This window comes from Dendrobates tinctorius, unplaced genomic scaffold (genome assembly GCF_039654945.1).
Source record: "Dendrobates tinctorius isolate UK_male_01 unplaced genomic scaffold, ASM3965494v1 ptg000073l, whole genome shotgun sequence".
Lineage (NCBI taxonomy): Eukaryota > Metazoa > Chordata > Amphibia > Anura > Dendrobatidae > Dendrobates > Dendrobates tinctorius.
In genome coordinates, this window is record NW_027361741.1 from 38,890,460 (window position 1) to 38,903,552 (window position 13,093).

Below are 13,093 nucleotides of genomic sequence, written 5' to 3' on the forward strand. Positions count from 1 at the left end.
ACCTTCTGTAAACAATCTACACAGTCTTAGGGTCCCGTTTCACATAGCGACGCACCAGCGATCCCGACAACGATACGACCTGGTAAGGCTAATTTCACATTAGCGTTTTTTGCGCAGCGCATTGTGCACAACACAAATGCATGCAAAAACCGCATCATGCATTTTTGCGTGCGTTTGCGTTTTTTATGCTCATTCGTTCTCTAGGGGTTAAAACCAGTATCTACACATATTTACTCCAAAAACGCATGTGCAAGAAAATGCAGACGAACGCATGTCCATGCGCACGACTGCGTTCCCATAGACTGTAATGCGTTATTTTGTCGCATTCCGTGCACAAGTGAGCACATGCGGGGTTTTTTTATGCCTTTCGGCGGACTAAAAAATGCAACAGGTTGCGTCTTGCGCGCCTAGGCGCACATGATGAAAAAACGCATGCGCACGAAAACGCATACAAATGCGTGCAAACGCAAGACCATGCGCACGCCATGTTAACCATAGGGACGCATGCGTATGGACGTGCACGATACGCTGCGCAAAAGACCGCTAATGTGAAACCAGCCTAAGGATCGGTGGTGTGTCGCTACATGGTCGCTAGTAAGCTGTTAAACAGGCAGATCTATTCATCGATGAAGCAATCCGACGGCGATCCGTATAACGACCTCTGTGGTCGTTGGGACCTTGTCACACAGCTATTCTGACGACTCCCGCCTGCATCCGAGTTCTGAGTCTCCAACGAGCTTGCTCGTCGTTGTTATGGTGTCAAACACAGCGATGCATGCTGGCCAGTGGGAAACCACGAACAAAAAATGGCCTAGGACATTCGAGCACGATCAGTGATGATATCGCAGTGGGGAGCCGGTCACCGCTATGTGTCACATGTAGCGAGATCGTTGGCGAGGTCGCTGTTGCGTCACACAATCTGTGACGTTTCAGCGATCTCGCTAGCGATCTCGTTATGTGAGACGCGACCTTTAGTATAGTCAGTGACTTGTATTCACAGGCTAATTAGCATTTGTCAATACACACACAAACTCCCCACCAAGGAACAGTTTGCTTCCGTGGGGATAAGCGAAATTGCTATATCGTACCCTATATGTAGAGGCCACAAGGTGTCAGTCAATCCTGCCAACAAGCGGCAGGCAGAGTGGAGATTGAATATGCATGATCCACTATTTCTGACTCATATTGACCATGTACAGTGGGGCAAAAAGTATTTAGTCAGTCAGCAATAGTGCAAATTCCACCACTTAAAAAGATGAGAGGCGTCTGTAATTTACATCATAGGTAGACCTCAACTATGGGAGACAAACTGAGAAAAAAAAATCCAGAAAATCACATTGTCTGTTTTTTTTTTCATTTTATTTGCATATTATGGTGGAAAATAAGTATTTGGTCAGAAACAAGCAATCAAGATTTCTGGCTCTCACAGACCTGTAACTTCTTCTTTAAGAGTCTCCTCTTTCCTCCACTCATTACCTGTAGTAATGGCACCTGTTTAAACTTATCAGTATAAAAAGACACCTGTGCACACCCTCAAACAGGCTGACTCCAAACTCCACTATGGTGAAGACCAAAGAGCTGTCAAAGGACACCAGAAACAAAATTGTAGCCCTGCACCAGGCTGGGAAGACTGAATCTGCAATAGCCAACCAGCTTGGAGTGAAGAAATCAACTGTGGGAGCAATAATTAGAAAATGGAAGACATACAAGACCACTGATAATCTCCCTCGATCTGGTGCTCCACGCAAAATCCCACCCTGTGGGGTCAGAATGATCACAAGAACGGTGAGCAAAAATCCCAGAACCACGCGGGGGGACCTAGTGAATGAACTGCAGAGAGCTGGGACCAATGTAACAAGGCCTACCATAAGTAACACACTACGCCACCATGGACTCAGATCCTGCAGTGCCAGACGTGTCCCACTGCTTAAGCCTGTACATGTCCGGGCCCGTCTGAAGTTTGCTAGAGAGCATTTGGATGATCCAGAGGAGTTTTGGGAGAATGTCCTATGGTCTGATGAAACCAAACTGGAACTGTTTGGTAGAAACACAACTTGTCGTGTTTGGAGGAAAAAGAATACTGAGTTGCATCCATCAAACACCATACCTACTGTAAAGCATGGTGGTGGAAACATCATGCTTTGGGGCTGTTTCTCTGCAAAGGGGCCAGGACGACTGATCCGGGTACATGAAAGAATGAATGGGGCCATGTATCGTGAGATTTTGAGTGAAAACCTCCTTCCATCAGCAAGGGCATTGAAGATGAAACGTGGCTGGGTCTTTCAACATGACAATGATCCAAAGCACACCGCCAGGGCAACGAAGGAGCGGCTTCGTAAGAAGCATTTCAAGGTCCTGGAGTGGCCTAGCCAGTCTCCAGATCTCAACCCTATAGAAAACCTTTGGAGGGAGTTGAAAGTCCGTGTTGCCAAGCGAAAAGCCAAAAACATCACTGCTCTAGAGGAGATCTGCATGGAGGAATGGGCCAACATACCAACAACAGTGTGTGGCAACCTTGTGAAGACTTACAGAAAACGTTTGACCTCTGTCATTGCCAACAAAGGATATATCACAAAGTATTGAGATGAAATTTTGTTTCTGACCAAATACTTATTTTCCACCATAATATGCAAATAAAATGAAAAAAAAACAGACAATGTGATTTTCTGGATTTTTTTTTCTCAGTTTGTCTCCCATAGTTGAGGTCTACCTATGATGTAAATTACAGACGCCTCTCATCTTTTTAAGTGGTGGAACTTGCACTATTGCTGACTGACTAAATACTTTTTTGCCCCACTTTACATATTACCTTAAAGTACTGTCACACTTAGCGATGTACCAGCGATCCCGACCAGCGATATGACGCTGTCAGGATCGCTGGTACATGGCTAAGTGGTCGCTAGTGAGCTGCCACACAGGCAGATCTCACTAGCGACATCGCTGGGGACGGGGGTCGCTACTTACCTGTCACACTAGGCGATCCTGCGTCCTCCCGCCCGGCTCCACGCGTCGCTCGTCTCTCCACAGGAAGCTGACGACGAGAAACAGTCCAGGACGTTCTCGCGCGACCAGCAATAACCAGCGGGGGAGCGGTCGGAGGTAAGTATCACACACAGCGATATCGCTAGCAATATCGCTATAACGTCACAAGTTATAGCGATATTGCTAGCGATATCGCTTAGTGTGACAGGCCCTTTAGTCCACGTTACTGCAAACATAGACGCCGCAGTGGCATGCTGCCTTTCCTGTCACTGACTATACTAAGCCTGTGGAGATTGTTTACAGAAGGTGGAGATTTTGTCCATATTACTAAGGAAATTAACACCAACTCTATTTTGTCCTATTACTGCTGCTGTTCCTGCTATGTGTGTTTTTATGGTTTGAGGCACCTTATGTTTTATAGTGTTTTGTCTATTTATTTATTTTTTAAATAAAGCTGTCATGATCCCAGTGCAGGTTTTTGAGCTGCACACCTGGGGTTAATGTATGGAGCTCGGTGCAGGTTTTTGACCTGCACACCTGGGGTTAATGATTGTGGCCTCTTTCTGGTTCTGGGAGAGCTTCTTAAACCCCTGGGAAGCTTCAATCCCTGACAGTTATACTTCTGCCTTTGGCCTAGTGTGCTGACCCCTGTGTGCCTGTTTGTTGCTATAGCTTGTTTATATGGTTCTGACCCGGTTCTGTCTCCCGTTGTGAGTTTGCCTGTTGATTTTGTACTGCGTTATTATCTGTGTATGACTCATTGCCTGTGACCTGACTACTCTCTGCTCGCCCCTTTGGTATCTTGCAGCTATCTCTGTGTATGACTCACTGGCTACGTCTTGACTATTCTCTGTCTATGCCCCTTGGTAACTTTGTCTCGCAGTTACCCTGCTTGGAGTTATCTTGCAGCTCCTAGCTCCCTGGAGTTTAGGCCACGCCCCTAGCAGTCACGTGCTTCAGGTCCTGCGTCTCTGAAGTATGCATCTACTCGGTTGCTGCCCGCTCCACAGGTATCTTTGAGCACTGTTCGCTTTACTCAGGACACGCGCACTGGCTCAGTGAGCAAGTTCAGTGCGGTGTTCCTGACAAAAGCATTTACGTATTTTATTTCATGCATTTGAGTACACTCTCTTGATCTCTTTGCAACGTAATTGCTGCATGATCTATATGGTTCTAAGTGTTATGGATTGTTGCCTACTTCTCGGTTGAGAAAAATGGGCTTGGGTAGTACGCCCATCTCTTTATACTATGTTATCTCTGAAACACTGGCGCATTTTACCGTAAAACATACCTGGCTACAATTGTGCAATCTGGCTCAAATTCATGCTGCCCTTGGTTTGCCGAAGTGTGTGGCAAGAGTTTAGGCTCAAGGAACAGGTTTTTTAGAGCAGACCAGAGGTACTACATGTCAACAAATCGGGTGTCCTACAGAGGCATCAGGATCCCAGAGGGGACAAAAAGATAACCTGGCATGGAAAACTCCTTTAAGCCAAACCACTTTAATTTATCACTGAACCCACAGCCATTCCTTAGCTGAAAATAGACCAGATCAGCAGGAGAATTGTGGATTTCTACAAGATTTTTTGGTTTCAGGAATATGTAGAAAGTCCTACAGACTGAAATAGTGGGGGCGAGAGTGTCTCTTGTTCACTTGTATCATTCATTTGTAGCTGTAGTGTTAGAGTGTGTGCCCACGATCAGTGTTTTGGACGCATCTCACCTGCGCTGAGTCTAAAGACGCTGCTTTCTAGGTTACAAGCACGGTGGATGGGATTTCCATTAAATCCCATGCCCATTGTGCTTCTATTTAACGTTGCGTAAACTCTCCCCCGGCGCGCGTTTGCAAGCAGCAACATTTCAAGTATCTGCAGCTGCGCTGCTATGTAGTCTCCCCCATAGCCATTCATTACATGCAGTAAATCTGCATGGTTCAATGAACACACGCAGATGCGTGATTAAAACGCAGCATTTTGGATGCAGCGAACATGCGTCCTACAATAAAGCAAATATAGAAAATCACTCGGTCATGAAAGGGTTAAATATACCTAGGAATATTTGTATACTGACTTTTCCTTTCCTATTCCCAGAGAACCATTTTAGACCATCACGTGCCTAAAATTGTGCAGTGTAGCAGTTAAAGCTTTGTTCCATTTATTTGTGGAACATCAAAACTGATCTTGAGGAGGGAAAAAAAGAGGCTACAAAAAACGCTGTGAACGTAGCCTGTGTTTTTGTTTGTTTTTTCCGCCTGCAAAAAAGCTGTTTTTTACAGTATCGGCAAAAGCTAGGTGATTCAGAAATCTCATGCCCACGCTTGTTTGGATTATTGCCTCCGGCAGTGGCGCCGTTCGGTAATGTCCGGGCCACTGTTCCCTGACGATGATGTGACATTGTTGCGTTATGTGTCTGTATTATTTCGTCAGAGCAGATGTCTGCCCCAACAGAATATTGATGAGCTGCATCCGGCACTTGACATAACAATTTGGCCCCTAACTAATTAATATGTGGTTAAGAAAAAATAACAAACCTGCAATGTTCAGTGGAGAGATTGACAAAGTAAAGCGCCACTTCAGTGTTTTTTTTTTTTCTTTTGTTGCAGTGCCGGAGTGGTGCTACTAATCTAAGTTCCCGGTCTTATATCACCAGCTGCTGTCTTTGTCTTTTATCAGCGCCACTCCAGGCAGTCTCCAGCAGTTTGTAACCTGCTGGATCGCTCCAGTGTTTGCTGGAATGAGCCACAAGTCACTTTTCAATGTAAGTCTGTGAGAGCCGGAACGAGGATGTCATAGACTTGCATTGAGAGCTTGTGACCGTTATCCAAGATTTGCGGTCAGTCGCAAGTTGTGATCACAACATGGCGGCGCCGGGAAGAGCTGGAGGAGGCGGCTGGTAAGTATAAGACTAGGTGCAAGGAACTCGGTAGCACCACTCCTGCTTTGAAATAAAAAAATAAAAAAAACACTGGAGTGGTACTTTAATTATATTTAGCACTGGCTGCTGCAGAAGAAAAAAACAATGTAATCCGTCACAGCAACCTAGATAAAAGACTTTATGGTCTTTTATTGCTAAAAATCCAATAATCAGACGTTGTCTTGTAGTCAAGAGCAGGCTTTCTCTACACACAACTGGTCAGAAGTCTATGCGCCCTTTTTGATGCATGTGACTGTATATTAGGTAGGGCCGCAGCGTGACTAATTAAGTAATTAACAATCTTGGTGCAACCTGGCGTTTTATTAGCCCAAGCGTCCGTATTAATAAATTATGCCATTGAATAAATTAAATTACACTATTACAATGATTTAATTCTGTATGAGACATTTATTAATCTTGCTTGCTGAGAGATCTCATATGGAAAGCACCGTTTATTGTCAAACTATCAGGATAACATTTCTAGGTTAGCGAGCCATATTGGAGCCATATGCATGCTAATTCTTCATACAAAGTCTGCAACATTAATTAGAATTGTGGTGGCTGCAATGTTACCTGGGGGGATCCGTGACATTACTGGAATGTGAGTGCACACAGTGGGCTCCGTCACCTGCGGCATACTCTCGCTTATCATTGCTATTGGCTTGTTAATTATCTAGCAGGAGCAGGGAGCCACCTGGGCACCGGTTACAAGGACACGGAAGTGTCTGTAATATGGGATTTCTGCCCAGGCCCTTGTTCTCTAAAAAGCATACTGATCTGAATAAACAAATACAGGATGTGATCCGTACGGGGGCGGGGGGTTCTATTCATAGCAGGTATATACTCTAGCAATATTACATATTTTTGGCCATCCTCAGGCAAGCGTTCCGCTGTTTCTATGTCTCCCATAGAGTTATATGCAGCAGCTCCCTGTTATACTCCCCTCCCCATTGTGAACAAGTCAGGGCAGAGAAACAGAAGAGGCAACGATCGCAGTAGTAGGGGGTCAAGCTCCCCTATTTGAACTCTTATATGGCATGATTTAGTTTCCGTTTTCTTGGTATTTATATCTTGGTTGCGTAGTTTGAAGGCTGAAAGAAGGGACCAGTCTATTAACTTCTACCTATAATGTAAAATGTTGATGCAGAGGAAGGCAAAAGCAAATTGCCCCAGATTCGGGAAAAAAAATTAAATCCTGACTTCTGATACAGCAATCGGAGTAGTCCCTGGATTAACATCCCATCATAGAATATAGTACCCAATCTCAGAGAGACAGGAGAGTCTGGGAGTATAAACTCATGAAGACCTTTGACACACTCAGTGCATGAATGAATGTGTCACATGGATTTATGTATTTTTACATCAGCTAAGGAATTTGATCCTAAGACCTTCTGGGGTTATCACACAACACAGAACCAGACCACAATCAGAAGACAATAAAACTTTTTCACACTCCTTGTCTATGAACTGTTCCAATATTTATGGCCACAACTGTTTATCACTCTCCCTTAATGATAGTTCAGTTTCACGTCACTTGTCTTATCTATTTCATTATTTCTGTGCTGTCTTGTGTATAAATGTGATTCTTCAGATTTTGTATTCGTCTATATGCCTGAAGAGACTTGAGTAGTTGGGAAAGCTTGCAATTTTTTACTATCAACCATCGAGTACTCTCAATTCTACATATTTTTCTATCTACTGGCTAACACGGTACAAAGATATATATCTTTCCCGTACATTTATCTAAATTAAACTTCAATGCAGTTTCTCTGCTCAAGCTTCCAGTTTATATAAATCCTTCTGCAATATTAACTTATCCTCCTCTGTTTATTGCCTTGACGAATTTAGTATCCTCTTCAAATATTTAAAATTCTACTAAATATCTATCTATCTTCCAAATATGTTTAAAAGAAGAGGGCCCAATATTGACCCTCTGTGGTACCCCACTGTTAATTGGTATGGATTTTCAAAGTAAGTGCACCAGCCTCATCAAATCCAAGATTAATATAATCTGTAGAGCTATTAATGTGAAATCGGGTGACCGATTTGCTTTAAAAATATGTATAAAATCAGAAGTTTTAACATTCTAAATGTTTTATAATGTGAGTCTACATATTTGACTGTATGATTGGCAACTAATTCAACTATTGCACCCACAAATGCTGTAACTGCCTTCAGAATTTCATCTTGTGGTTTAAGAATTTTACATGAAAGCCTTCTCCAGAACTTTATTGGGAAGATTTGTTAATACCTGCGTATTATACTGTATGTATAACTTACAGCTCTCTTTTCTTTTCTATACAGAGCCGCATGGCAGAAAGCCTTCGCCTGTTTGACTCCATCTGCAACAACAATTGGTTTATCAACACTTCTCTAATCCTCTTCCTTAACAAGAAGGACCTCTTAGCTGAGAAGATTCGACGCATCCCACTCACCATCTGCTTCCCCGACTATAAGGGACAGAATACGTATGAGGAAGCGGCAGTCTACATACAGCGTCAGTTTGAGGACTTGAATCGTAACAAGGAGACCAAGGAGATTTATTCACACTTCACCTGCGCTACGGACACCAGCAACATTCAGTTTGTGTTTGACGCAGTGACAGATGTTATTATCCAGAACAATCTCAAATACATTGGACTGTGCTAAGTGTTTCCCCTGGAGCCTGCAAAGGAAATAGGGCACGTCCTTATCCCTGACACTACATGCCAGGGGTTAAAGCAAACACTAAGTAAGGGGTGAGGCCAGGTCCAGAAGGTCCCCACATACAGCACTGAAAGTCCAGAGTGAAGCCCTCACCCACACAAACTTGATGTCTTCAGACTATAAGGGTGATCTGGATTTTTCTGGTATCAGATCAGAAATTTTTTTATTTTATTTGCTCCCTGTATCAAGTATGTGTGGTGTGTGCGTGTTGTGTGTGGATCTACTGTGCTTGACTGGTGCCCGATGTAGTAAACCTGCAACAAGCTCCGTTTGAGAAAAGGTTACTGGCTACCAATGGGAATCTAAGGTATGTCAGCTAGGCAGAAGTCCCAAATGTCACTAGGTTCTGTCGGAAAGGATGCTTTATTGCCAGCACCGATCAAACAATCAAGAATTATTCCAGCTAGGCCTGGCACCTACTATACGTGCCAAAGCTACACAGGGTTATATATTTGAATATGTATTTAAAATTGTTGTACATTTGCAACTTTATAGCTGCAATACAAGATATTTCTTTTTTCTTTGGTCCAACTATGGCTGCAGCTTAACACTTTCTACAAATCAAGGTGCCAATAGCTTGTCTTATTCATGTAGCCTTACTTCATACGGAGATGGGACAAGATAAACCAAAAACAGTCACAACCACATTCCCAAGTGATGTACTATGATGAACCTACGTCTCTGTTTTCACCCTCCATCTGGATCGGCTACTCCTCCGTCATACACTGCTCGAAAGGCAGGAGAACAGCAACAATTGTTCATTTTTTTCCAGATTAACATATTTAACATGCACGCACTAGAACATGCACACGCTGGAACACACGCACTAGAAAAAACATATGCACTAGAACATACGCGCACACACAATGCATGATTAAAGGGACTCTTTTCAGCACAGTATGACTGTTCATACAGGCACTCGGAGCACCCATGGTTTGGCCAAACATTTCAGTGAACTTTCCCACCTGCTTGTTTCTCTCTCTATCTGCCTCCGTCTTCTTTGATTGACAGTTTTGGCTTTAGAGAGTCAGAGGACAGAGATAGATTGAAAACAAGTAGGTGAAAAGGCGCACTTGATTGTGTGGCCATGCCAAGGGTGCACTGAGCGCTTCAACTTGCTGACAGATTCTCTCTTTAATAAACCCCACAAGCTCTAATGGTTTCACCAGGCTTTAACGGGCCTACAATGGTGACATTCCCACTACCTAGTTTTGGCAATGGCTACGGCAGTCACAAGACTAGTCCAAGCTTAGAAACCAGAGGGTAGCTGACAAAGATCAGCAGGACTCCGGGATCAATAGACTGTAATTCATATGGTTATTGTAGAGGGTCCCTTGTGTCCTGGCAAGTCTTAGAAAATCCTGTACTACCCATTTAACTGCTTTGTCTGATTTTTTCAGATTATCAATGGTGTTACACAGATGCTGCTGGAAAGAAGGTGAAATACTTCTGGAACTAGTAGTAAGATGTGCTGTTTTGATGACACCATATCAATAGTATTTCTCCAGGATGTTTTGTCTTCTGGAAGGCAGTATACAATATACTGCTATGTTCTAGAATGGTAACCTACAGCATGCCAAATGACCTTGCTGTTAAAACGCAGCAGGCCAAGCTCTCCAACAGTTTGTCCTTCTCATGGTCTAGGCCAGGATCGCTCCCCAGTGTTTACTGCCTTACGATTGCTAATATATGTACCAGAAGGACTTTCTACTGTCTTCACCTTCTCGATTTCAATGTGGCAAATGGGCCTCTCGGATTGTAATCCTGTTTTGCAGCTGCTCTCTGTTGCATCTGAACACAAAGCTTGGTCACTATGAAGACCTTTTTACTTTCTAAACCTATATTTTGTACACCCGTATCTGCACTAGAAGAGCCTGTCCTCTGCCGCTTTGTTTCAAGGTAATATCCTTATAACCCAACCATCTCCTCAACCAGGAAAGACGCAAGGACGGCTTGGAACAGGCTCCAACAGCAGATTGCTCTCACAAATACAACTGTCAAGTTTTGTTTTGTTTTTTTTCCTACAACATCCCATGCTGTTTTTTACAAACAAAAAAAGGGGGACATTAAGACATTTTAAAGACGTGCTTTACTTTTTGTTTATGAAGCAAAAAAGATATATAGAAAAAAAAAAAGCAAAGAAACACTGGAACATAGAACACTGGCTATTTATTTTGCAAAAAAAGAAAAAACATACAAAAGAATGAGAAGAAGCTTTCAGCTTTTGAGTATTTACACTGAGAGACAAAGACTTTCTATGGTAATACAGACATTGTGGCAAGGCCTGGCTTTTCTTTCCCTTAAACTGCAGCAGTCCGTTTTTAGAGATGCATCAGTGGAGCAATATGAACAATATCTTCACATTTTTGCTTTTTACAAGGTTTTCGGGAGCTGAAAGTGTGATACTCCATAGGCCCATCATAAGGCTAGTCTCCATTTTCTGGCAGTAGGGCTGCTGGCTCTGGATGTCTGTGTGAAGTCTGTGTGTAAATAAGTTGAGACCGTGTAAAGCACATCCACTCAGTGTGTAAATTCCTCTCCTTCCAGCTTCATGTGTAACTCGAGTCACACAGTGTCCCCCCGAAAACACAACTCCCCCCTATAAAAAGTGTATGACTCCTCTGCCAAGGGCTTATATCCTCAGGGTCCATGATGCCTGCAACACACTGTATGGACCTGTTACCTGGCACTGCCCAGGGTGCCTTGCAGGCCTCTTCGCCCCTGAAGACTAATGACACTACAATTTCAGAATGAAATCTCTACTGGCGAAAGGGAAATAAAGATTCTGAATGGTTAACTTTGTGTTTCATTCTCCTTCATGCCTAATTGGTTGTTTTTCAGGTTAGGTTTCTGACAAGGCTGCGGAAGTCTGTAAGCCAAACCTCTGAATCCTCAGTTTCCCTGATTCTGACACCACAGCACTGCCCCCTACTGTACACCAAGGGCAGCACAGGTTCATCTCTACTAAAAGCCGAGATCAGGGGTTAGGAAACTCCGGCCCGAGGGCCGTCTACCTCCTTCTATGACCTTTTAACCGGCCCCAGGGCAGATTCCTAGGGACTGCAAAACATGGGCCCTCAACTGTATTTTCTTGGCTGCCGGCCCATTCATTTCTTCCTGCTCTGTGAGCACGCGCCCACAGTACTTACTGCTGATCGCTAAGGCGCATGCAATGAAAGATTACGTCCTGACACCAAGGCCAGCGTCAGGACATACTTTGTGGGCAGAGTTAGGCTAGGTTCACATTGCGTTAATGCAGTCCGCTCAACACACAGAGTTGGTGGACTGCGATAATGCTACTCCTGATTTGTGATCATGTTATGTGATCTTGCTAGCGCAGATGCTTCATCTGCGCTAGCAGTGATGGACCTTCAGACGCTGCAGACCATGTCCGAGGGTCCATCACAGAATGACGGCACATCGCTAACGCATGCCGATTATGGCATGCGTTAGCGATGCACTCGTCTATGGGTGCGTTAACGCATCCGTTACATAGCGTTAATGCCGCTATGTAACGGATGCGTTAAACGTACACCCTTAACGCAGTGTGAACCCAGCCTTTGGGGGCCGTACAAATTGCACCCTAAGGATGGCTTAAATATCCAAATGGCCTTTGGCAAAAAAAAATGGTTCCTCACCTCAGGCCTAGATGCTTAGATTAGGAACAGACCAGACATTTATAGGACATTTCATGACTTTCCAAATTCTTATGAAAACATTTACAGCACATCCTACAGTGTACTACTGGACCCAGTGTATTACATAGTTTAGAAGTCTGAGTCGGTCCACTTTATTCTGACTCCACCAAAAAAGGACACCGGCTCCACAGCCCTGATTTCTGGTAATGTTACAGATATATGAATTTTGCAACTATCCTAAAGACCATGCCTAGGAGTTGAGGTGTTGTCACATAGCATTTTCCAGAAGCCAGCGTAACTGCATCCTTTTTTGAAAAGCTTGCGTTTTCCTGAAACAACTTCTTTGACAACAATCTGGATGTCTTTCATCATGGCAGAGTTTGATTCCATAGGTAACGTATTGGCGGCATCCATACTGAAGAATGTCAGGTCACTTCTTTTAAGTGACAAAAGACAGAACATATGCTTTGCAAGTCATGGTGACATTGCTGTGCACCTTTTTTGGAGTATTTCTTAGCGCTTCTTCATGTGGAATCCGCCTGAGAAAGACATCACGTGGACATACCCTTAGTGTGTTGTGAATAAGCACCTCCAGAAATCTGATCAGGAGAATGTGTGCACTGCTGTGTCCAAACCCCCATCCTTCTTGGCTGAGATTACCCGACGCCAAGCTGCTTGGCAAAATTCTTCTAAATAAGATGTAGAGCCTGCAAGATGATCCCACTTGGCCAATTAACCTAGTGGGATTTGCTTCACTGCATAATGCCCATGCCTTTTCAGAAGCCTTTCAATGGGTCTAGCTTGGCGATCGGTTATCTTTACTTGCATTTATACAACCTATGCATGTTTCCAAGTGA

General features: G+C 43.8%; 2 protein-coding genes across 3 annotated transcripts in view; one reads left to right on the top strand and one right to left on the bottom strand.

Moving 5' to 3' along the window:
- Positions 1 to 11,395, top strand: part of GNAZ (G protein subunit alpha z) — a 191,455-nt gene extending 180,060 nt beyond the window's left edge. For both annotated transcript variants that reach the window (XM_073582820.1, XM_073582819.1), the window contains one exon: positions 8,197 to 11,395. In XM_073582820.1, coding sequence (XP_073438921.1) covers positions 8,197 to 8,541 — 345 coding nt within the window. In that variant the 3' untranslated portion in view covers positions 8,542 to 11,395. The remainder of the gene's footprint in view (positions 1 to 8,196) is intronic.
- The window catches only part of RSPH14 (radial spoke head 14 homolog), a 301,306-nt gene that overhangs the window by 240,039 nt on the left and 48,174 nt on the right, over positions 1 to 13,093 (bottom strand). The window lies entirely within an intron of this gene.